Genomic DNA, 26204 nt, shown 5'->3' with positions numbered 1-26204 from the left:
ACATGAAGCCCATTTTCCCCTGCCCCATTTCAAGTAAGGGCACTGATGGCAATTAAAATCACCCATTAATATCAGCTGGGAACTTGTGTCCCCTGCATCTTGTATGCTAGCCAATCTATCATCTAGCTCGCACAACCTTTGCATGGATTGTCCCGCATTATAAAAATTTATAAAAATGAGTTTTCGGCCCTTCTTACGAAACCTAATTCCCTGGATGCAGTCCAAGCCCCATCCCAAATCCTCCCAGGTCCCTTGAATTGTCAGGGCCACATAGATCATTAGGCAGCCCTTAGCGGCCCATGGTTGTTTTGCTAGCCAGGGCAAAAAACATTCTGTAACCCTCTAGATGTGGGGCACTAATGTTAGTTTCCCAGGTTTCCTGGAGACAGATAATATGGTGTTGTCTGATGAAATCTAGCCATTCCTTGTTTTGTATTTTGGCTGAGATCCCTGCAATATTCCAAGAGACCACTCTAATCTCATTAGTTGCTGGGTCATCCGCACTTCTCTCTGTGCTGTCCTTCCCTGGGGATGATGACGTCTGTAACTTGCTTACAGCAATTTCCATACCTTCCTACCACTTCTCCCGCTGGGCTATCATGTGGGTTGCGTTATTAGAATCTATTACTCCTGGCGTGCCTTTGGCGTCAATCTTGGAGCAGCTCTCATGTGTTGTAGCGTTCTCCAATCTCCCTCCCATGCCCAGTCAGTCCAGTTCATCCAATATGGTTGCACTGGAGAGCGGAGCGAATCTGTTGGTTGCTGGTCCGGGCCTATCCTCCCAGCCTTGGGTGTTCGCCAGCCACCTGTGGTCATCAAAGCCTACCTCTTTCGCTTTGTCCCTATAGAAAAAGTTCAAGATCAGCATTTTTATTCAAGTCCCGCTTTCTAGGCCCCAGTAATGGGAGGCAAGCAAATCTCTTACCAGCTCTGGGTACCTGAGGTTAACAATTACGCAATCTCCTGCTGTCTCCAATCCATGCCACCCTCCTTGCCATAAGAATGTGTCTATGATGGAATCTACTCACATTCGTGTTATTATGCATCCAGTGTGTGGCCTTATTAATCAGAGATCTTGTTGTTTCTTCTCTGTCCTGACTGAGTGCTGGGACCCCTATTAATACTACCGTATAGGGACAAGATGCTGGTTGTAAATTCAGCTTCTGCAGGCCCTGGGGGCTACGTACGTGATCAGCAGAATTTCTGATAGGAGCATTAGCGAGCTCCTTTCTTCCTTCAATATGTGCCCTGAGAATAGCGGGGGCGGAAGTAGTGCTTGGACCCTTACTACTTGGACTCCTGATGGTGCCCCTTGGTCCTCTTTAACTGTCACTTTTGTGTCAGTGGGCTTAGTGCACCTAGAGTTTCCGTACTCTGTCCCCTTATTGGCACATGCTGATTCTGGGCATTGTGCGGGCCCTGTCCCCTCCTCCACCATATGTGGTATGGTCACGGATAACTGCCCCCTATCCTGTTCTAATAACCTGCTTATTTTCACTTCAAGTCTGTTAATTTCTTCCATTACCGGCCCCAAATATTTGGTTAGGAGCAGTTCCAGCTTTACCTCTAGCGCCTTGATGATTCCCTGGGACCAATCCGCCCCACTAAAGCTTAGGCAGTTTTGGCATGCTGTGCTCTCGACTCCCTCCCCTACTACTTTATTAGCTTTATCGGCCCCTCTCCGTTTGGGTTTAGTTGCGGGTCTTGTTGTGTGCAACCCACTTTTAACTGAATTCCCAGTGACCCTCTTAACTTCTAGTGGTACGGCTGTGGGGTGGTGATTGAAACGAGTAGGGACTTTTTAGAGCATGTGACCACTTCCCTAGCCATCCCCCGTGAGGGGTCTGATTCGCTCTCTTCTATTGTAGGGGCAATCCCATCACCCAATCCACCCATCTCAACAATTCCGGGCGTAATGCCCTTCCTCTCTGCTTAAAGATTGCTGGTCGAAATTTTGGTTGGTGCCGACCAACCCGTTTGTATTAGCTAACTCAATGACCCCATGTGCTAGAGTGTTAACATGAACTTGTGCTTTGGTGAGGCGGGAGAGTATAGTATGCGTTGGGTTGCCCTGGTCTGATGGGGTTTCTGCTCGAGGCATGGAGCACTTTGCTATTTTGCCCATAGATGATCGTTTCTGCGCTAAAAGGGTGTCTAATGACAGTCTCTTCTCAGTCCGCTGTATCTCGTGTATTAACAGGGACTCCGATCTTGTGATAAAAGCATCCAGAGTACCCTTTACTACATCCCCCACCCTGGTCAGAGTGTTTTTAGACTTAGCCATATTCGGTGAACGGTACTGAGAGCAGCAGAACCGTGTGCAGCCCTGCTTTTGCCCCACCTGTGTTGTAGAAGCTTAGTAATTATAATTACAAGCAGTATGGGGCCGAATATAATAAGAGTCGCACCGGTTGGGCAAAGAACAATGCCTTTTAGAAGCTTCAGGTCAGTCTACGATCATCCAAGACTCAATCCGATACAGCTTGGGCTCTTTCTTTCCTGAAGCGTAGCGCCCAATTGGTGATTCCGGTGAGCTGCCCAAGAGGGGTGGCCCAGCCCGGCCTCCTTTGGCCCCTGGCGGCCACAGATGGCCCGCCCTTTGCCCGGGCTTAGCCCGTGCGCGTACCCGCGACGCAGGGGCTCTCCTCCAATTTAAGCACCTCCTGCCGTGAAATGGCTTCCTGCCGCAATGGCTCCCGGGACTTGTGGTCCCCCCCTCGCTGCGGCCGCGCTGCGGTAGTGAGGAGCTGCGGCGGCGGAGGGAGACCAACAGCGATACCAGGACCGGGAAAACAGCAGGAGAGTGTCCGCAAATGCCCCCAGAAGTCAGTAGAGCACCCGCTCCACCGGGGCTCTCCTCCAATTTAAGCGCCTCCCGGCGCGAAATGGGCCGTGGCAGCTTCCTGCCGCAAAGGCTCCCGGGACTTGTGGTCCCCCCCTCGCTGCGGCCGCGCTGCTGTAGTGTGGAGCTGCGGCGGTGGAGGGAGACCAACAGCGATACCAGGAACGGGAAAACAGCAGGAGAGTGTCCGCAAATGCCCCCAGAAGTCAGTAGAGCACCCCAATTCATTTTGCACAATAAGTCTCTTCCTAACAGATTTACTGGGCTTGAGTCACAAACCACAAACCAATGCATGTCTTTAAAATTTCCAATATGTACTTCCATTGGTCTTGTAACTGGGGTTCTAATCTGTTTGTTTGACACTCCTACAACTTGGATAGTTTCTTCTGAGAGAGGTAAATGTTTTGAATGTGGCTTCTCACCAATAAGCCACACCCAATCCCTGCACTCCAACCTGGGAGACAAATATACCACTGAGCATGGCTTACCACCCCTGGCACAGCAAGACTTCAACACAAAACAAACAGCACCTTTTTGAAAAGGGGTTTTATCTAACAGAATGCAAAGACTCTATCACTTTTAGAATAAGGCTTGGGGTTTATTACATAATATTCTCTAAACAAAGGCTATCTCAGATACCAAATGCATAAGATTCAACTATACGTAGCAAACTTATAATCTAAAGGCATGAATCAATAACTGAGCAAACTATAATACAGACTAATAAACAAGCAATAACTGATATAAGATAAGATACACTGTACGTCCTGCAAGAGATCAGAAAGAGATATATATATATATATATATACACAGTAGAGGATCACTCTGGATGTGCAACTCCCACACCACAAAGAAAACACCTCAAACGATCACAGCCACTGGCTCACATCACAATGGCAATAACCACAAAACTCAATACATCACCTGATGCATACACTGCCCACTTCTGGCCGAGGGAGGTCTTCTCACAGCCGGGGATCAGAGCTCAGCAATCAGGGTTCAATCCAAGATAGACACGTCTGCCCTCGCTCGGACTCCAAACTCCCAGTTTCTCAGCCTGCAACCCTCAGCTTTAAACACACTAGAAGATTTGTGAAAGACCTCCTCCCACCGCCAAAGGAATTTTACCAGAACTGGCCAAGTTCCAAGCAAGCATCTTCATGGCAGTAAGGGTCTTTCAAGTCTCTTCCTCCATTCGCACTTCTTCCAGCCTCTGTCTTGACGAAGCTCTCACAAGGCCTTCCAGAGTACATTTAAACAAAAACAATCACTCAAGAAAACAGAAAGACCTTGAATGTGAATAACCCAAACAACTTGCAAGCACTGCTGTGCACGCAGCAGCAAGGCAGAGTCAGACATGAGGCCCTGTCAAAGGCAATAGTCAGCACCTATAATTCTCATCTGCACAACTTACAAGCACCACTGTGCACACAGAAAAGTTTGAAGCAAGGTAAAGTCAGAAAGCAGGATGACATGAGGCCAAGTCAAAGAAAGACAGCAAGATTACAGGACGGAAGAGAAGCAAGTATATGCAGGACCATCCGACATTAAGGATAGGGTAAAATAACACACTAAAGTCAGTTAAAATGGTGGTGGTCGGAGGTCAGTAATAATCAAAGGGAATGGATCACTTGTAGCTGGCACCAGGGTTCGGGTAGTTGTTTCGATATTTGGTAAAAGACCCTCATTCACGTAAAACAGTTCGTGGGCGGTATATCTTGGTTCTCCGCCTTGATAATAGATACGTGATAGCATCATCATCAGTCGGAGGTCATCATAGGGTGCCAGACTACAAGAGTGGCTCTTTGACTACAGTAGGTTTGGGATGTCTGCTGTTCTCACAGTAGATCGGGCAGCACCAGTGTCCAATAGAAAAGTGATGTCACTAGCATCAACTTTCCCATCAATAAATGGACCTGTCTGATCTACTGGCAATGATGCCCCAAGCACGCACTCCTCTTCCTCCCCCCTCAGGCACCGTCATTGCATATAGTCCGATTCATCTTCATCATTCTGCAAAAAATACTGTGAAACCACAGGGTTATTCTTACCACTTTCTCCTTGAAATCCGGTGTTCGCACTGTATTATTGAATGTTCACATGGTTTGGCATAGGAGGTTGTGGCACCTGATACTGTGGAGTAACTACCTGCTGCTGCTTTTGCTGTTTCACAACCACTCCATTCTGCATCTGCGGATTTAAATTTTGATTCGGCCCATTATTATTTTGGACATTTTTACGCTCGTTCTTCAAATGTCCATACTTTCCGCATGCATGACAAAGACATTTCTTCCTTACCTCCTCTCTACTCATTTGTCCTCGTCCTTTACCACCACTCAACACTTGTTCACTTGTTCACTTTGATTCTGGTCCCTTATCTCATTATCAGTCTGGAAAGTTGATTTTGCTTCCTGCTGTTCTGCCAATTTCACTTGTGCCCTCATCATTTTCTCTTTTAGCTTTCTATGTTTTGCCTCAATGTCGTCATCACTGTACTTTGCATATTTCAATTTTTCATCTACGGTTTTGCTTTGCCAGCACAAGATGTTGAATCATCTAACTAATCTGGTTTCAGACCATACACAAACCGATATACAAAATGTTCCATATCCTTATCTCCAATGTTCTCAAATCCAATATACTGCTTGAATACTTGTAACAACCTCTCATAGTACGTGTGCATGGACTCTTTTGGCTCCTGAGTGGTTCTATCTATTTTTACCCTATCAGTCTCTTTGGGAGGAATTTTCCCTTTCAAGAAAGTAATCACCTGGTGATATTTCTTCATCACCTCCTCTGATGGCGCTCCCGTTTTGAAATCCCTTGGATATTCCTCATTTGGCCAATCAATTGTAATCTTACATTCTGTCCATAAATCAGCTGGTACTACAATATCAAATAAACCATCCAAATCCTTCAACAAAACCTTTGAAACTTTCACAAATCTTTCCACCTGTTGATGCCATTCAACTGGTTTTTCTATCAACCTAGGGAAATTATTCGTAAATGACAACATATCCTGTCGGCTCCAAGGAACATGAACATATCCACCACCAGGAACTTCTCTCATTGGACACATTCTCTCACTCTTATCTGATTCTCTCACTGGAAATGCAGATGATGCTTCTCTCGCTTGTACTTCCTCTTTCTTTCTCATCTATAAAATTCTCCTTTTGACAATGTCTCCCCATTTTCGCAAAATATTCATCAACTCTTTTATCTGTAGTCTCTTACCCGAAGCATTTACACTTTCTAAATCCTTTTCAGTAAACTCCACTCGATATGGTTTCTGCAATAGCTTTGATTTCCCTATAGTTATTCCAATCTCTGAGGCAACTTCTGTTAATTTCTCATGAAATACTCTTGCTCTTCTGGTTATACTCTTACATAAGAATAACAACTCCTTATCATTGTAAACGTTCAACCTTTCTGTGCTCACATTTTCAGCTATCATTTCTTCCAAATCTATTATCAAGCTACTGATAACTAAAATCTTTCATCGTGGGTTTCGATTTTCTATTCCCTGTGCCCATCTCTCTAAATCTTCAGGAGTGACTGCTGTTGAATCTCCAGTTCCTATAGGAACCAAAGATCTCTTTTCTTTCAAATTTCCAGGTAGAACTCTCTTCGGAGTTTCGGCTAAATGTTCCACATTTGGGAGATCCATTAATGAAATAACTGATTCACTTTCATTGGCCTGATCATCAGTAATTATAACTTTTTTTCTGGGATTGCTTAACGGAATTGACACAGCTTTGGGTTTCTGGCAAATCTTTTTATCTCCATATAATGGGATTACAGGACCAATAGTCACTGGTACTGTCGAAGCTTCGACATTCAAATTCAATTGGCTTATTTTCTGAACTAATTCTTCCCTAGTTTTATTTAAGGCTTCTCTCTCATTATCCTGCAACACCCTATTAACTGACACATCATGTAAAATTTGTGGGGTTAAAGGTGCATCGGTGGGGTGACCATACTAGGTTCTTCTTGGTACGGTGTTTTTTTTTTTTTATCAAAATATCCTCTAATAGTTCATCATCTGATTCACCATCTTTCGTATTCACGTGTTTCGATTTTTGTTTACACTTGCCTCCTAACTGTTCTTCTGCCATTAATAATGGATATAAACCCTCTGTTACTACAGCTCTAGTCCAATGCTTTATTTGATCTCTACTTGACTCATATGGATATCTAGGCAAAAATCCTCTAAATCTCCGACCACTTCTGAATTTTTCATGATCAAATGCCTCAATTTCCCATTCTTCCAAAGCTTAATTCTGTTTCATTCTTGAATATGGTTCCAACATATTCATTTTATCTCTCAAAATTCTGAAGTATGTTTACATTAAAAGTACCATGATCCGGAAAAGCCAAAACACCATCACCTTTTGTATACTCCACCCAATTCACCATCCATCCATACACACATGTAATATCCTTTATCCATCATCAAAAATGAAGCATTTTCTTTCGTTCTCCAAACATTTCAGACAGACGATATAGGAAAGAGTCTTCCGTATATCTTCTAGCTCTGTTACCTATGTCACGTCCTATATAGCATGACTTACACCCACAGTCAAATTAGAACTCAAATACAATTCTTTCTCGACCAATCCTAGCGCAGCTTCTATCTACCAACCAATCAGACTCTTGCTCACGCTTGTGGTCTGACCAATGCCAGTACAGCCTTTTTGTGATGTCAGTATTGCTCCTCACTACTGACCCTCCCTTTACAATTTGCTTCCAGCTCCCGCCCGCTGTTTTAACCAATCCCAGCGCGGCTGTTTGTGACGTCAGTATAACTCCTGCGACTGACCCTCCCTTCACAAGGTAATACAATAACATAAAAACAGCGCTAGTCTGTCTACTCCACTAAACCAGGATAGATTATGGCTTATTCCAGAATCCTTTTCACTATGAGTAAAAACCCCTGATTACCCTTCATTCAAGCTCAGGAGAACCTGCTACTCCTCCAGTGTTTCCCCTTTTGGGAAATAAGACCAAAGTTTCACCAGCGAACCCTCTGCTATCATTCGCACTCTACTTTTACATAATATAGTCCCTAGTATAACACTGCCAGCCCTCCATAGCTTCTCAGTATTATGACAATAGACGAGTAACCTTCTGCAGTGTGGCTTCTATCACCACCCACTATTCAAATTCCATTCCCGGGATGCCCAGATATCCACTGTACCTGTGCTTTTAGACGACATAAAACGAGACACTAACTCTTTTGTTAATCATAAATAAATAATCAATAATCAATATTTATCACCAAACTAGTCAATAAAAACCATAACTCTGCTACCAGAAAACTGATCCAGCGGTATACCAACAACAGATACTCCACTAACATATACTCACCTGGGCCCATAAACATACAATTGAGTAAACCGCTGGTGTGTCAAGGTTTATATATAGTCACAATATTCAGGATTAGTTATTTAATACTCCTAACTAACCTTTAACTGATCGAAAAGTTCTTTCCTCTGGTCGATGGATCATTAGTTGAACTAGTTGATGGTGATAATTAACATAACTCTTAATTATTCTTTTATTTTTAAGTAAATGATCACAGACTCAGGAAGGTTTAAAATCTTTATCTAAATTAAATGTATATGAACCATTTCAGAATACAGTGCAGTCACCATCATTCATAGGAGAGAAATATTCAATTCATTAAATCCAAAGAAAACATTTACCTCGGACTCATACAATAATCAATGTTCAGAAACGGAGAGAACAGAAGAAAAGAACATTCACATTCGCAAATAACGAGAAATTATATTTACCAAGAATGGTGTGAAAGACCAAGCCCCTGGCAAAAGGGCTGGTAAGGGTCCCCCCGGAAAGGTCAGGAGACCAAGACTTCAGGACAGGATTCAGGACAGGATAGTTGACCTCTCTAGAATACAGACGATTGCGTCGCACCCCTCTCTGACACTCTCTTCCTCCTCGAGAGTCTTCTGCGATCTTATGATCTAACACAATTAAATTAGGATAGAAAGTTCTGCTTCAGGTTCTGTATTCAGCTCTTCATCAGCATCTCACAGTATCTCTCCCAGCAACAGCATCACCCACAGCAAAGACAGCATCCACGACTCGCAGCATCTGATCTCACAGCAATTCAGCATCGACGTCTCACAGCATCTATGTCTAACTAACTAACTAAAGCTATCTTAATTATACCTTCCGTTCTTCATGTTCCACCCACTAATGTTTCAGTATCATAAAAATACGAAATATGATTGGTCAGGCAAGGGGGGAAGCTCCATCACACCATGCTTACATGTCTTTAAAATCAGTTCAACTATTGTTCGCAAACCCATCCCTTAATTTGTATTCATAAATTGAGTGCTCCTACGCTTTCACATTTCACTTTGAAACAATATTATAACATTTTGAATAAGAGTCCTCATCGTTGAACTCTTCACCATCCGTTCCCAGGGTGTATCACTCGTGTCCTTGGCTCCCGTTCAATATCTAAGTCATCATTCCAGGTTAACTTTCAGTGGCCATGCGCAGTCTTCACATTACTCAGCTTAATTCAGTTATGCGTGAGAGGCCCAAATGCGCACTACTGATAAAGTCAGAAAGACAAGAATTAATTTCACAAATAAAATGGTCACACTGTATACCACCCACCTCTACTCTATTCCCTTTTACTTATTAATACTTTTCCCACATTAGCATTAGTGAAATAGCTTGTTTTCGTTTCAGCTAAACATATGCCATGCACACAAGTGTTCAAGACTCCATTTTAGTGTCTTCTGCTCATGTGCCAAAATTTCCCTCCAAGCGTTATTTCATCATCCTACGTAGATGCAGTTGACGCAGGCGAACAACAGTTCCCCCGTTTAAAGCGGTATTAGTTCGTCTTCATTGTTATCTTCATTATTACACACATAGGCAAGCTTCACTAACCTGCGTGTTCATGGGGTGCGTATTAGTTATTCGCGAAACCTCAATAATAACATGTTAGGGAGTTAAACGAGTGGATTACACATGAGTCTTCAAGACTCCATTTTAGTGTCTTCTGCTCATGCGCCAGAATTTCCCTCGAAGCGTTATTTCGTCATAATACGTAGATGCAGTTGACGTATGCGCACAACAGTTCCCCCGTTTAAAGAGGTATTAGATCGTCTTCATTGTTATCTGCATTAGTACACACATAGGCAAGCTTCACCAACTCGCGTGTTCATGTGGTGTATATTAGTTATTTGCGAAACCTGATTAATAACTTGTTAGTGAGTAAAACAAGTGGATTGCTTCTGAGCAAGTCTCTTTCTTACAAGACCTTGCTCCATTAACCCAACAAGGCCGTAAATGGATAGGGGTTGCTATTGCACCAGCCTCAAAGGTATATCACCTGGTAGTTCTAAAAGTATGATGAAGGTTTTAATGTACTGTTCTTTCCTTGGATTTAGTCTGAACACAGCAGACAAGTTCAAACAAGAATGTCTCTTTTTATTTCGTTTTGGTCAGGCACTAGCACCTAGACACCACACACGAGTGTAGCTGTTGTTTGTGAGTATATGTGCCTTGTCATACAGAGAGAGAGAGATTTCTGAGAGAAGATCAGGGCAGCACCTGAGATGTAGAACGCTCACCTGTGAATGCTAAGGTACGGAGTCCGCTACTAATTCCAGAGACCTTTGCTATATAATGCGATGAGCCCAATTCAGGTGCTATATAATTATTCTGCTTCTATAGAAGGGGAGTTGGGTTAGGATAATCTGTCTTATACCATGATAGGGCTTTTCATAATATATGGTTTACTGACTATGCTGACTATATTTTTGTTAGGTATTTGTTCCTAATAGTGGCACAAATACTGATTTCTAAAGCATGATAGTTTTAATAAACATTTTAAACTTCCTTTGTGTCTCTGGTATATCTTATTGTGGATGAGTACGAGTATGAGAGCGAAAGGGAGTGTCCTGTTACCACGATCCCGGAGAGTCTCTCTCGGTATGGTTAGGAGGGCAAGTGAGACACTATAGCAAGTCGGACTCGGTCTCATGTTTACTGAGGTGTTATGGTGACTAAGTCCCTGCCTACTGATGTTCTATGGTCCCAAGCATAGTTCTGTTCCTGTGCAGAATCTCTGCTAATACCCATTGTCAGTGGCAGCTAGTGACATTTAAAGTCATGTGGTAAACAAGTGACCCTGACTGTCATAAGGAGGGTTCGGGGAGGGGAGGTTCTCTGCCTGGGAAAAATGTGAAAAAAGATTGGGCAAATGTTGCATTTTCAAGCAAATGTAAGAAAGCGAGCAGGCTAATAATACAGTTGTGAAAGTGTAGTTATGACATCAATAAAGAGCCTCCGGGTGGCATTACTTGAACAGCAGACACTGTGTCAAGCCTGGTGTTCTGGATGTGGAATCCAAAGGCCCCAGGTTCTTGTAGGTACCTGTACATTGATGATGGTAGGGCTGTGGTACAGAGTAAAATGCTAAGCTAGACCATCTGAAGGATAGTAGTGATGGAGAAAATGGTGCACTGGCTTTAAAAACAACGAAAGTGTAACAAGAGAAATACAAATATTGTATAGTACACTAGCTTGGAAACTCATAAATCTCACAGAAGTACAAAAATTGCTATATCTGCAGAAAGATGAATCTTGAACTGAAGAAGTACAATGATGCTGCTGTAAACTAGCTTCAGAAAGACAAAAGAAGCTCAAAGATGGTAGAGGGATAGTACAGTATACTGACTTTCGGAAGCCCAAAGATGGGTTTGTAGAAGTACAAAGATAACATTGTACACTAGTTTTTGGAAGAACAAAGGGCTGGCTAGTGTGCAAATGTAGTTTGGCACACTTGCTATCAGAAGAACAAAGGTCTGAGTCTTGGCCTGTTTCGCTCTCCTTCAAGCTCTCAAACTGTCTCTTTCATGTGATACTCTGTGCATCAACACCAGCTTTCACTTTAACATTCCTAGCTGTCTATCTCTCTGCAGACAACCCTCTGGCTTTTATTTCCAGTCTGACTCATCTCTCTCTCTCTAGCTAACCTCTCTTCCTGTTGGTATCTCATCCATGCATTTCATTCCCTCTCTCTCTCTCTCTCTCTCTCTCTCTCTCTCCCCTAACTCTATGTCAACATTTGTCCCCCTGCACACCTACTGCCACATCTACATCCTCTCTGGCCTCTCAACCAACTACCCATCCCTATTTTCTGCCCTCTATTTATCCTCTCTGTTCGCTTTCTCTTTCCTGTCCCATTTGCACTCACTCTATCCTGTGCCTTTCTTAGTCGCTTTAAACCAATGCTGGCCCCTCTGTACCCTCTTCATTCCTGTTCCACCATTACCACCCCTTGTTCCCTCAGTGACCCATCAATACACTCAGCTCTGTGTATCTGTTACCTTCCCCAGGCCCCATAGCTATCTCCTCTATGCCTATCACTTCTGAACCTTCCTGCAACCTTTGCCGTTCTGGACACTTGAAATCTGATCCCTGACATCTGTTTGTTTCCCATCCCCTCTGTACCCCAAGAACCACATCTATCTACCCTGTGCCCTGTACCCTCTCCATCTCCGATGTGATCTTTCCACTGTGCCCTCTCCACCCCCTGTGTGCCTTCTCTTCTTCACTGGCCCCTCAACTCTAATTCTATCATTTGAAACACCTCTCTCCCCCTGCATCCTTTGCATCCTCTCTTATCTTTTGATCCTTCCAACCTATCTGTAGCCTTCACAACCCCACTGTCTTCATACTACCCCTGTGCTCTTTCTTATCTCCTCAGGCACCTCCCTTCCTTGTCCTCTCTGTCAGGCAGATCCTCCTCCCAATGTCCCTAACTAGTAAGTCCCTCAACTATGGGTGAAAAATACTTAATTTGCCCTTAAAAAAGTATGATGCCTTCAATAGAGGTTAGTGAACAGGGCTTTATAAGTCGAATATGGAGGTCACTGCCTAAATCGACATACGCTGTGAGCAAAATAGAACCGCTGCGTGCCATAATTCTCCACTACGGTTCGTAACCACATCTCTAACAGCAAAGAGTTTAATTAGCAGAGCTTTGTAAGTAATTTATAAAACAAATTACCTCAGTGAAAATATACAACGTGTATAATAGGACCGGTGTGTGTCATGATCCTCCATTAAGGTACGTGACTACTTGTCTAATAGCATGGACCCTCTAGATCAATTACAAACGGAGTCAAAATTAGTCTAAAGTGACAAACCTACGCGTGACATCAAAGTTATTACCTGAACATGTGGATCATACACCATCACCCTTATTAATGTGTCCATTATTTGACCTAAACAAGGGGAATAGATTTTAAAACCAGGACTAAATATCCACCCTCTAATATCCTTACCTTTGTCCGAATTGGATGGACAGACACTACCTGTCAGCTGTGATAGATTTCGCTCTGTCGATCATCCCTCGTAAATATTGGCATGGCATCTCTCATTGGATCCCAGAACCGGGCCACACTCTCTACCTGCGTACTGGATGTTTTAACGAGGCGCCGTTATGGATGGGATATAAATCGATCATCTATAGCGTAGTAAAACCTATTGCAGAAAAATAAGGCATTTAAGGGGACACTAGGTAAAACCAAGACCCGTAAAAAACTTCAAATTAGATGGACCTATAAGAAGGTCCATTTGTATTTACCACAAAGCAAAGGCCCCAACTCATCTGATCTGGGCATACTACTAGACAGCTCAGTATGTGATGAATACATTACCTTTCATTTTTAATTTTGTGCACATTTGACGGTTTATTTTGAAAGCCACCTCTTATATCGCACTACAAATTCATCCTGTTGCACCACCTGTGTCTCCTGAGCCAATCCAGATGCTTCTTCCTTGCTTGCTTGTTATGTTATCATATGGCAAGGAAGCAGCACCAGGATTGGCTGAAGCAGGCGAACCAGGCTCACCTTAAGAGACAGAGGGGGTTGCAACTGCAACCCCAGGCTCACTAACGTTGCACATATAGGAGAAGCCTAAAGTGCGCATGTTGAGTTGGATGTAGAAAGGCACCCATCCAACCCAACATGTGCACTTTAGTTCAAACCAAACCTGCTGTAAAGCCCCACCCATGCCTGCCCAACCTGTGCTCTCACTCATAATGATTTGCTGGCGCCTGGCCTGTAATAAAAGCATTTCAGCTACCTGTTCAAGAAAAATACCTAAAGCAAATCTTAGATTTACTACTGGAGGAGCTGAGGGGGAACAAATGCAGGGGGTCAATGCTCGAGCATTTAAATAGGGAAGCCTCCCCTGCCCTTTGTTCTCGACAACTAAATAGAAGATCGTTGTTATCACAATTATATAATTTAGATCAATTTTGTAAAATATAAGATAACAGTATGGTACTATAGGTATCACCTTCATGTCTGCATACTTGAAAAACATGGGGTGACCTATAGGTTCACTACACCAAACTACCCACAAACTAACTGGCTTGTTGAACAATTTAACAAGACCCTAAAAGGCATAACTGGTGGACAGCCTGAAAAACTCAGAGGGAGATTGGATGTCATACTACCCTGCCTGCTTTTTGCTTACAGAGAAGTGCCTGAAAAAGGAGTAGGGTTTGCTCCCTTTGAACTTTTGTTTGGACACCCTGTAAGAGGATTCCTCTGTCTTTTCAAGGAAGGATGCGAGAGACCCCTCCAGGAACCAAAACAGGTCATTGTGGACTATGTATTTGGCCTTCGTTCTAGCATGGCTGAGTAAATGAAAAAAAAAAAAGCCTTGAGGCCAGCCAAGAGCTCCAGAAGATCTGACATGACCAAAATACTGCCATAGTGGAGTTACAACTGTGTCAGAAGGTATGGATTTTGGACCCTGTAGGACCTAGGGGCCTCTAGGACAAATAGACTGGGCCCTATCCTATCCTTGAGAAAAAAGGGGCGGTCACCTACTTAGTTGACCCTGGCACATGTAGAAACTTCAAGATGGTGATAGACGTAAATCGCTTTAAACCCTACAATGGCAGGGCTGATGTGACCATGGTCATGACCATATCAAAGAAAACATCAAAACTGAAGTAAGCAGATGATAGAGTTGGGTGTCATAAAACTCTCAGAGGAGCCCCTGGGCCAGCCTTGTTGTGTTAGTTCCCAAGCCTTATTCCCAGGGTGAAAATAAATAAATGAAGTTTTGTGTGGACTAATGGGACCTCAATGCAGTCACAAAAAGCAGATGCACACCCCATCCCAAGAGTTGACGTGCTCATTGACAGATTAGGGGCAGACATATATCTGAGTACCTTTGATCTCGCATCAGGGTCTGACCCCTGGAGCTAAAGAAAAATGTGCATTTTCCACTCAAGATGGGCACTTCCAGTTCACTGTGGTGCCCTTTGGTTTGAAGAATGCCCCTGCCACCTTTCCGGAGTTGGGGAACAAAGTCCTTGCTGGATTGGAGCCCTATAGTGCAGCCTATCTTGACGATATTGCTGTCTTTAGCACCCCCTACCAGAATCACCGATTCCACCTCCAAAAGGTCCTGGAGGCTCTGTAGAGAGCAAACCTCACTATCAAAGCAAGTAAATGCCGGATAGGGCAGGGCAAGGTTGAATAAGTGGGCCACATTGTAGATAGAGGCCAAGTTCAGCCACTGCAGCCAAAAAAAACCACAACATTCTGGATTGGAAAGCTCCAACCACCCAGACACAAGTCAGGGCATTTCTTGGCTTGACATTACACTACAGGAGGTTTGTGCAGGGAAATGGGTCCATTGTGGCCCCCCTGACAGAATTGACCGCAAAGAAAATGCCAAAAAAGATAAACTGGACAGTGTGCTGTCAAAACTCGTTTGACACCTTGAAAGAAGTGATGTGCTCAGCACCCATTACAAAAGCTCCAGATTACTCCTAGCAGCTCATAGTGCAAACAGATGCCTCTGAACGTTGGATAGGAACGGTCCTATCCCAGAACAATGATGATGGTCACGACTCACCTGTTGCTTTTATAAGCAGGGGGCTTCTCCCTAGAGATCAGCATTGGAGTGCCATAGAGAGGGAACCCTTAGCTCTTGTTGGTCCCTGAAAAAGCTGAGGTCATACCTGTTTGGTTCTTACTTCCTTGTCTAAACAGACCACAGACCTCTCCGATGGCTCATGCAAATGAAAGGTGAAAATCACAAACTATTAAGGTGGTCCATATCTCTACAGGGAATGGGCTTTACAGTGGAACACAGATTTGGACTGACCATGTCAACGCAGAAGGCCTTTCCAGGTTCTTGCACCTAGACGATGAAGACTCTCCAGGGAAAGATTTTTCTCATCCTCTTTCGTTCGGGAGGGGTCACATAGGAAAGTTCCTCTTGTTGAATGGTTAGCCCCACTTTTTCTTGATGCCTGATGTAATTTCAACTGTACATGCACTGGGCATCTCGTTCCCAAAACACTGTACCACATTTGGCACAACCTCAGCTTCCCCTGTAAGTCCCTAGTGAATGTCACCCCTGGTACCAAGAACATCGGTACTGGAAAGGGTCCTCTGGCCTGCTACACTGGTTGTGCCACCCCAGTGGCCACTCACCAGTGCTACACACTCTGCCACTGCAGGCTGCATGTCTTGGTGCAGGAAAATCCAAACAGTCGGCATGGCACACTATCCTGTGTGCCATGCCACCCCTACACTGCATAAGATATAGGTAAGCCATTACTACTGCAGGCCTTTAGCCCTAAGGCAGGGTGCACTATACCTTATGTGTGGGCATATTAGCATGAGCAGATATGCCCCTACAATGTCCACTCCATTTTGTGATGTTGTAAGTAAACAGAAAAGCCATAAAGAATGCATAGGCTGGATATTCGTCAGCACATGGGTCCTAGCTCCTTGATGGCTTCACTGATTTCTAAGATGTTTAGGAGCACACGTCTTGACTTAATAAATAATCACGAAAGCCAGTGGTGGATTTATTAATACATTAACACAGGAGACCCTTTTAGAAGATCCCTTGAAACCTAACCAAACACTACTGGAGTCTCTGGTCTGTTTCAACCAGCCTGCTTCTGACCTCATGGGTGAGAGCCAGCGCTTTCAGATGACAGAAACAATATTTAATGTGGATGTGTGTGTTTCACACCTCCTCCAGGAAAGGATGGTCTTCCCAGGTGGAAAACTTCAAAGGCGACGCTGCCTTTGAAATGCAACCCAGGAACCCCCAGATAATAGGGGAAGCCAAGCCCTCTTTCCTGCTCCATTTTTGGTGGGAGTAAGTGCGGGATAATTAGTTAGATGAGGGGGAGGGTCACTTCTCAGTCTGCACCACCCCTAGGGCGGGGAAGATGATGTGAACACCTCTCCTGAAATTCAACTATCTTGAGATGGCGAGAAAACCTTCCATCAGGACTAGGGTAGTGCCTCCTCTCACAGTAAGTAGTCACTATAAGGTGTAGACCCCCCAAAGGTAAGTAGCCCATTGGCAACTGCCTGTCTCCCCTTGTAATGTCCCTAAATTCAGTATTTACGTGGCTCACCAAAATCTTGACTTGAGATTCCACGGACCAAAAGAAGATGTTCTGCTGAACTAGGAACTGACCAAACCCTGCCAACTACAAAAGGACTCGGAAAACTGTGACCTGCTGTCTCTACCTGAAACCTGTGAGTAAGGAAATAAGTAAGCAATATTTTTTCTCAAGCGCGTGAATACCAAGGCGTCTTAGCACTAACATGATGCCAACTGATCAAGTAAGAAAGGAAACCTACTTAATACTAGAAGCAGAGAGTCAAGTTTTCAAGGATTTCCTAAAGCACAGCCTATTTGTTTGAGACCTCAGCAAAAAAGGCATGAAGTACCATAGCTATCAAGCCAAGCCAAAAAAACTTCTAAAACCCCAATTAGCATTCTTTACCTTAGTAATAACCTCCAACCTAGCAGTAGATGATCTTAAGTCACATCAACGGACGTGCCATGTAAAGTTCCATTAAAACCCAAGTGGTTCAAATCCATGCAGTGCCTTGTGTAAAATACACAAGCCGTTAAATTTGACCCTATCCTTAATGGGCAGCCAGTGGAGTCCTTGGAGTCCACGAAACCCAGAGTTGTGCCAGCCTTTGCCAATTGCTTGGGACCTCCCTTTGGACTAGTTGTACTAGTCCCCAGCACAACCGACGGTAAAGACAGCTAGGGTGAAGACTGGAAGGGACAGTGTTGATGTGATTCATCCCACCAACCAAAAGTTGCAGCAATCAAGGCTTGTTTGCCACCAGACTGGTAACCAACCCTTACAATGCATCCACCAACCTGAGGGATCCTCACAGTACCTGCTACCAATGCTGGAAAATGCCCACTCCTGTGAGCCTGTACCTGCTTTCTGGTGGCGTCAACAGCATGAATGCAGCAACTTGGGCATGACCACGATGGACTGTCCTCACTGCATGTGTAGCTGAACGCTACTGGTGAAGAACCCATTCTGCATCCCAAGACCACGGCACTGCTGACCCAGGTCACCCAGAACTGACTGTTGTGCCTGAGCCCTTTGACATCCAAAACTCTGACTCCACTAGAGTGGAAATTCTCCTGAACTTTGGGAGACTGTTGTCCCCCAAATCTCCATGTAGGAGAGGTGCTTCCATCGACTATGATGGTAAATGTGTTGGCGATACTCTGCCATCTAACCTATCGAACCCTATGCTTTTTTCATCTTGACCATGACGGTCTCTGCTTGATGGTATTGCCCACTTTTGCTGAAAACCTGTAAGCATTGTGTGTTGAACTGCATTTGGTTAACAATCGATATACAAAGGAATTACTAACTGTTGAATGAAGTTCTTTGTTTCTAAAAATATATATAAAATACAAGTTTATTTTCCTAATTGGTCTCTGATTTATTCATGAGTGTGTGTCTCATTTATTGCCTCTGTGCATGACAACAAATGCTTAGCGCTACCCTCTGTTAAGCCTAATTGCTCACCCACACTAGCACAGTAAGGAGAAATTGAATGATCTGCTTTTACCTCTGCACACCCATTGGAGATTCATTGGACTCTGCACAGTTTACTTCATTTTAGTGCACTATATTGAGAGCCAGTGTCCTACAGATACATCTTATGAACCAATTTGTAAATTGCAATGATGTGATCTGGAAAAGCTTGCTCAATGATGATAGAAAAGAAAATTACAGAATGTTGGGGCATATTGAAATTACATGAAGCTTCTCAATGTTTTCACTATATTACCTTAACAGGCTTGCATGTTATGGTAAAATGTTAGAAATCACCCAGTTGCACTTTAGTTTGACTGAATTCCAGATTTTAATAAAAAATACCTAATTTTTTCACTTATGATTTGTGGTTTCTTGCAGTTCCTGAGGTTATGACAACAATGACAGCATTCACAACTTCAGGTATGTCTTATTATAAATGTATCAAAATCAAGTAGTCATCACCCCTCCCATCAATGTCCCCCTGCATGTCTTCTCTCCTCACTGTATTTGCAGAGCACAGGACACTGTAAGGCAAGTGGTTACTTTCCTTAAAAGAAGTGTAATGGAATATTTCCTCTACCTTCAATATGAGGTAGTCTTATAAACATTAGTGTGATGATCATTCTGAATCGCCTATGTGTGTTATCGCTAGTCATGCCCAGGGCCGGACTGGCCGTAGTGGGCACCGGGCAATCCCCCGGTGCGCTGCACGGGTGGGGGCCTGTTTTGGGCCCCTGGGGGCCGGTTTTGTTACAGGGCCGTTTTTGCAGCATAGCTGCAAAATCGGCCCTGAAACAAAATCGGCCGAAAACCCGCCCTTGCAAAGAGCTCGGTGGGCACCCCCAACCCCCCGCGGAGGGGGGCGGCCAAGCACTTTGCCAGGGCCGGTTTTGGTTCCCAGTCCGGCCCTGGTCATGCCATTCTGAATTTTGCTTATTGTTTATGTGTAAGATGTGTATAAAAACCCTTTATTTTGGGTGGGTAGGCCAGAGACTTTTCATTCTTCTTACATGACTTTCCAATTGTTCAGAGACTTCCACTTTTTCCTAGAGATACTGTCAGTGTTCCTTTTAAATCTGACAGTTAGAGCTTAGATGATTTTCTCCTTTCTTCCGGACACGCTGTCCATTCCCTTTATGATTTCTGTTGCTTAGAGTGATTTTTATTTCTGACTCTGTACTCTGTATTTGTGTTGTGTAAACTGAGCCTTTGGATCAGCTCTACAAGGTTTGTTTTCACACCTATGGGTGTCACAGGTGAACTTAGTTCAATGCTCTAACTCTTTAATGTGAAAGAGAGGTTTTGATAGCCTTGCAGAACCCACCCTAAACATCTTTCAAGTGGCATCAATGCCTTTGGGTTACTAACAGTGAGTAGTGGTAATCCAAATGATCATTCATTAATGATTTACACATATATGATCACTAGAAACAAAATATGAATTTCAACATATTTATTTTAAGACAGTTATTTTTAAATCCCTGGGATCTAGTGCAAATGACTGTAGCTCTTTATTTACTTCCTCATTTTCTTTATTTGTTATATATGTCACATTAAAATCAGCACCCATCACTAACACTCTATCTGGTAACTACTTTAGCACTGTTAGTCAGAGTCATCGCTTGGAGCCTAGGTGGAAAATATACCACAAGGAGAACCACTTTTTCTTCAAAACATTTTCCTGTTACTACTCCATAGCACCCCTGTTGTTCTAGCCAGGTTTGATCAACTGTAAAACTGAACTCATTCTTTCACAAGTATGGCCACCCTCTGCAGTGTGATGTGTATCCTGCATGAGCCAGTAGTCTATAGTTCCTCCATTTGTGATGTGTACCTTTTAAATGTGACACATTTGAAAGTTATCAATATATAGGGGGAAATAGAGGTAAAAGACTAGGTTCACCCTCCAAATGTACATGAATCATAAACAACCTGAGTTTTCAGGTAAAAGAACCTAGCTCCAAATATTCAGGGTGTCAGAAATCAATTGGGTTCTGAAAATCACCAGAGAAAGAAGAAACATTTTTTCTTTCTTGAGTCCCCTCACTCACCAGGGTTTCCCCACGGTGACATGCTTCATCATTCGGGTCCTCCCAGTCCTCTACGGACTGAGGCATGCTGCGACTTGCAGATTACGTAGGAGCACTGTAGTACCAATTATATGTAGTGCAGGAAAGTGGAGTGGAGTGGGATATTGTGAGTATTTAAAATAATTAACTAGTGGGCCAAATAATGTTATTCTTGCTCCTAGCTAATACAATTAAAAACGGGGTAATATGCTGAAGGCCCTAGCTATAATGAGATAGGTGTACCTAGCATATTGTCAACCAGTTTCGAGCTTCCCCTAGCTCTTCCTCAGGACTACACAGGGACCAGCCCTGTGCAAAAAACCACTCCTAGTCGACCTGATTAAGGTGCAAGAAAATCCAATGTGAGACGCTGCAACTAATAAGCATGCGTTAGGAAATACATACGTTTGATCAATATCAGGTAGTATATCTTAGGAAGCAAAATTGTGCCCCATGGTCTCGGAGGGGGTGTGGATATCTCGTACACTTGTATATGGACAACCACACTCTTGTTCACCTGTTTGGGCTCCCAAACAGGTGAACAAGAGTGTGGTTGTCCATATACAAGTAGTTCATGTCCCAGATAGGTCCTCTTCTGTTAACATGTTTGTGAGCTATTCCCATGGGCTTGTTCCACTCTCTCCCTCCTCCAATGATATAGGTGAACATGCTCTACATGTTGCATTGTTTCCCAGAAGCTCAGTGTTTGTATTAGTTACCAAGCTTGTGGATACACTTGATCAGGGTGCTGGGAGGAGGAATTATTAGACAGTTTAGCTGCGCCTATTTCAGGAGAAGAAGAGGCTGGATGCAGACCCTATCCCATCTACTTTCTGTCTGCCCACAATTTGTCACCAACTCCCCCCAAGCACCATTCATACATGCCCAGCATATTGTGGCCTGTTCTCCTCTACCCATGGCATGTCTCACACTTACTGTAACCTAATGGACTTTCTTGTGTGCAGCAGGTCTTTGTTCGCACACCCACTTAATCATCTATACAGACACCCACTGATGCGGACTGTGACTGTATGTATAGGTGTATGAGTGCATATTATAGTACTGTATTGATGAGTAACTGCATGTATAAGTGAGTGGATGTGAGTGTAGACCTGGGAAATAGTGGGTGGTATGCAGTATCTGGCATTGTTGTGTGTATGGTTTAAAAAATAGTAGTCTGTATTTTAGAGTGCGTGTATCAAAGTTTATATTAGGCCATCAGTATGTGCATCAGATTATCAGGTTGATGATGTCGTCAGTGATGTCATTTGAGATGTCATCAGTAATGTCATCAGTGATGTCACTGACCATGTCATGAGTGATTTAATATGTGACATCATCACCAGTGCATTGCGGGCGCGTGAGTTATAGTTAGCTCAACTAACTATAACGGGTGAATTTCTCTGGTTTTAAATGAGTCAAATGTCCAACTAACTCTAACGCCCCTGAAACCTATGGTTTTTTCAGTGAATTTCTAAGGTTTTTTTAAATGCTATTTCCTAACTCTAACGTCTGTAAAACCTATGGTTTTTTTGTGAATTTCAAAGGTTTTTTAAATGCTAATTCCTAACTATAATGTCTGTAAAACCTATGGTTTTTTCAGTGAATTTCAAAGGTTTTTTAAATGTTAATTTCATATTTTCATATTTATAAAACCTATATTTTTTTGTACTATTTTGGAACTCTATTATCCTTTTTTGTTTTTAATTTGAAAAATATGTAATGTTTTATATCTTCAAAAAAAAGTATGTATATCGTTTTTTTTTGGAGAGAAAACTGAAGTCCCGTACCAGTAGTGTACCAAGCTCCATCAGCACGCCAGTCCTATCCGCCATATTGCTAAACTCGTAAAGGATGTGCATTTCGTATCCGACGGGTTCGTGGCACCCCGCCTCGTGTAACATCATATACGTATGTGGTCGCGCCAGCCGCTACTTTGGCATGCGACGGGTACGCAGTACCAAGCCACGCCTTACATCATGTACGTATGGGGTCATGCCCGCTGCGCATTGTGTATGCGACGAGTGCACGCTGCCAGGCCCTGTGTTCCGTCATAGACGTATGTTGTCATGCCGGGAACGCAATTTCTTCTCAAAACTATATCTGAATAAGTTTAAATTGTATATGAGAACAAGCGAATATTTTAAACATTTATATATTTCTAACTGTAATAAACGTATATTATGGTAATATTTTCTCAAAATCACGTCTGGTGCGGCCTTGTGCGCTCGCTGCGCGATTGCCATGTGACCTTAAAGAAAAGCATTTGATTGGTTCATAACATTTCCCATTGTAACAGTTGGAGGACCCCACACATTTTCACCATTCTCTCTACAGCGTTTGATGAGAGACTCCTCTTCTGCTTACAGAGCTTTTTTGAAAACCTTTTGCTATGTACACATATCTGACAGTACACACAACATGCAACCATCATCTTCATCAATATTCATGCTCTGTAAGGCAGCCTTCCACCTGTGATAGCCATGCATCTAAAAGCTACATAACAGAACTTTTCCCCACTGCCAGAGGTAACATGGTTGCATACGCTGTCCACAGCACAATGTAATGTGGTACGGGCCAGGGGCAGTATCATGCATACATAATGAACACACGGACACAGATAGATAGTAGAAGTGGGTATGGGCACGTGCTCTCGACTCCTTTTTATTACCAGGGTTACATATCCAGTGACGTCTGTGCTGGATGCGTGTGGGGTGAGTGTAAAGCAGCCCTCAGAGAATGGTTGCTGCTAGCATCAACTACAACAGTAATCTTTGGATCACACACAGAGATTCAATAATAAAAGGGTCAATAGTTTGTGCTGCAGTAAGGTAGGGACACTAGATGTGAAATAATACAGAAAAGATTGTATCATAAAGGGTCCATCAGGTCTAGTGCACTTAGATAGCCACATCAAAAGCATTCAGCATGTGCACAGCCAGCGATGATGCTTGCTGCGGGCAGGCCGTACAAGGAGCAATGTCTGTTGCCTACAACACTACATCATCTGCAATAGCAACTCAATCTGAATTGTAAACACTGCTGTCTGCCAGTGTAGGCCAGAGAGCGGTCAGCAAGGGCCCACAGCCATGTGGCGTTGACTTGAGCTGTCCAGTTTGCCGTACGCAAAGCAACAAAAACCGTGTGCGGACCCTGTGATGATGCGCATGCGTGGTGACACAGATCGCACTGGAGCAATGTCTTTTGCCTACAGGACTGCGTCATTTACAATAGCGACTCGACCTGAATTGTGAACACTGCTGTCTACAGTGTAAATTGAAGGCAGTAGTGACCACAGTCTTCCATGAATACTTTTTCTCACGTCCTCTTCACAAAATACAACAACATAAATTACACAAAACTCTGCAATAAATAAATCAAAACAATTCGAATTGCGATCTCTGCTGTCCACTGTGTACACTGTTATTCAGTGTTCGTTACCACTACCAAGAAGAATTTGGCCATTGTACTAGACCTATAAGTCATCTTAAAAAACTTCTTCAAGCAAGTATACTAAAAGGCTATTGTGTATATTTCAATAGATGTTATAGTTAGTTGCATACTGGATTCTGTAATTAAACAATCACCACTCCATCTGAATTGTGAGCCCTGCTGACCGCACTGTAGGCCAGAGGCAGTTGTCATTAATGCCTCACAGCCACGTGCCGTTGGATTCAGAAGCACGCAGTTGGTTGCACCTGATCGGAGTGGGTACACAGAAATCATCACAAACTTTAACTTCTGACATCCTCAATCACAGAATCAAGACCCCGTTTCTCTGTTCCGACCTGCTGTACCACGGGGTACTCCACCGACTGCAGTCAACCAAGCCCAATAATCATGTGCAGTAGTTAGCTACAGAAGCACAGAGTCTGATGCACCTCAACGGAGGGAGTTCTGTCAAAACCAAGCAGCAAGTAATATCGGACATCGTCCATTTTGGGATCAAGACACCGTTCCACTGTTGGCACCTAGAGTTGCTTGCACCTGGTCGAAGGGAGTACCTTCAACTCCACTCTCAGATACAGTTCTAACATCATCCATTGTGGCATCAAGACCCCGTTCCACTGTTCCGACCTGCTGTACCGCGGTGTACTCCACCGACTGCAGTCACCCAACCCCAATAATCATGTGCAGCAATTAGCCACGGAAACACAGAGTGTGATGCACCTCAACGGAGGGAGTCCTGTGAAAACCAAGCAGCACGTAGTATCGGACATCATCCATTCTGGGATCAAGATACCGTTCCACTGTTGGGACCTAGAGTTGCTTGCACCTGGTCGAAGGGCGTACCTTCATCTCCACTCTCAGATACAGTTCTAACATCGTCCATTGTGGCACCCAACCCCAATAATCATGTGCAGCACTTAGCTACGGAAGCACAGAGTCTGATGCACGTCAAAGCAGGGACTTCTGTGAAAATTCACAAGCAGCAGGTAATATCGGACATCGTCCATTGTGGGATCAAGACACTGTTCCGCTGTTGGGATCTAGAGTTGCTTGCACCTGGTCGAAGGGAGCATCTTCATCTCCACTCTCAGATGCAGTTCTAACATCGTCCATTGTGGGATCAAGACACCGTTCCACTGTTGGTACCTCTTTGACTACTGTATCAGTAGTATACAGAGCACTTCACGGTGCTGGGCCTCAGGCTGGGCGCTGTCTGCCTGTGTCGCGGTAGCCAGCGTTGATCTCAGGAGCCTTCCCAGCTCGCAGACCTTGGCCCAAAAGCTTCCGCCGGCACGTGATGGGCCCTCTTTCACATACGACGGTGTCGAAACTCGAAAGGTGAACTGTGGGGCATATGTGCGCCACAGCGGCCATGACGGTTTCTGGGTAGCAGCAGGCTGAGAGCATTATTCCCACAGCCACCTTCGCTCATGGCGTCAGCCTCGTGGCAGTGTAAGTTGCGCAGACCTGACAGACATGTTCGCCATTCGGAAGAGAACCACACCCACAGAAACGTGCCTTTTATTCATACCCCTACGCTAGCCTTGCGTATGCCGAGCCAGCCCACTACGCTAAAGATTTGGGTGTGGGAGAGGGCACGTACGTGCTATGTTTTCGTAATCTTCCCTACTGACTGTACTATAATGGTTGCGTCCACTGTCGACTTCACTCAATAAACTATCAGTGTATGTTGACATGTAAATGTCTATACTCTGTGTACTCAAGTCTCTCTGGCACATCCCCTCAACACTTTGCATTGTATACTTTTATAATCGAGAATCACTTGCCACCTTCGCACATACTTTGCTCCCATCTCTCCCCGCATTCTGCATTGTGTGGCAGAGGTGCCATGCCATGTTTGGTTTGTGTACATGGCTAGCCACGGTTCCCACAGTACATAGTGTCGTTGTGTCTGCTAGGTGTACATGTTGTT

At 43.9% G+C, this 26204-nt stretch overlaps 1 protein-coding gene across 2 annotated transcripts in view; it reads left to right on the top strand.

The window, feature by feature from the left end:
- The window catches only part of TMPRSS15 (transmembrane serine protease 15), a 1488231-nt gene that overhangs the window by 263685 nt on the left and 1198342 nt on the right, over window positions 1-26204 (top strand). For both annotated transcript variants that reach the window (XM_085623059.1, XM_085623060.1), the window contains exon 5: window positions 19131-19172. In XM_085623059.1, coding sequence (XP_085479185.1) covers window positions 19131-19172 — 42 coding nt within the window. The remainder of the gene's footprint in view (window positions 1-19130; window positions 19173-26204) is intronic.

Source organism: Triturus cristatus, chromosome 8, assembly GCF_964204655.1.
Source record: "Triturus cristatus chromosome 8, aTriCri1.1, whole genome shotgun sequence".
Taxonomy (NCBI): Eukaryota; Metazoa; Chordata; class Amphibia; order Caudata; family Salamandridae; genus Triturus; species Triturus cristatus.
The sequence above is the reverse complement of the archived record's forward strand: the minus strand, read 5'-3'. Positions and strand labels throughout refer to the sequence as shown.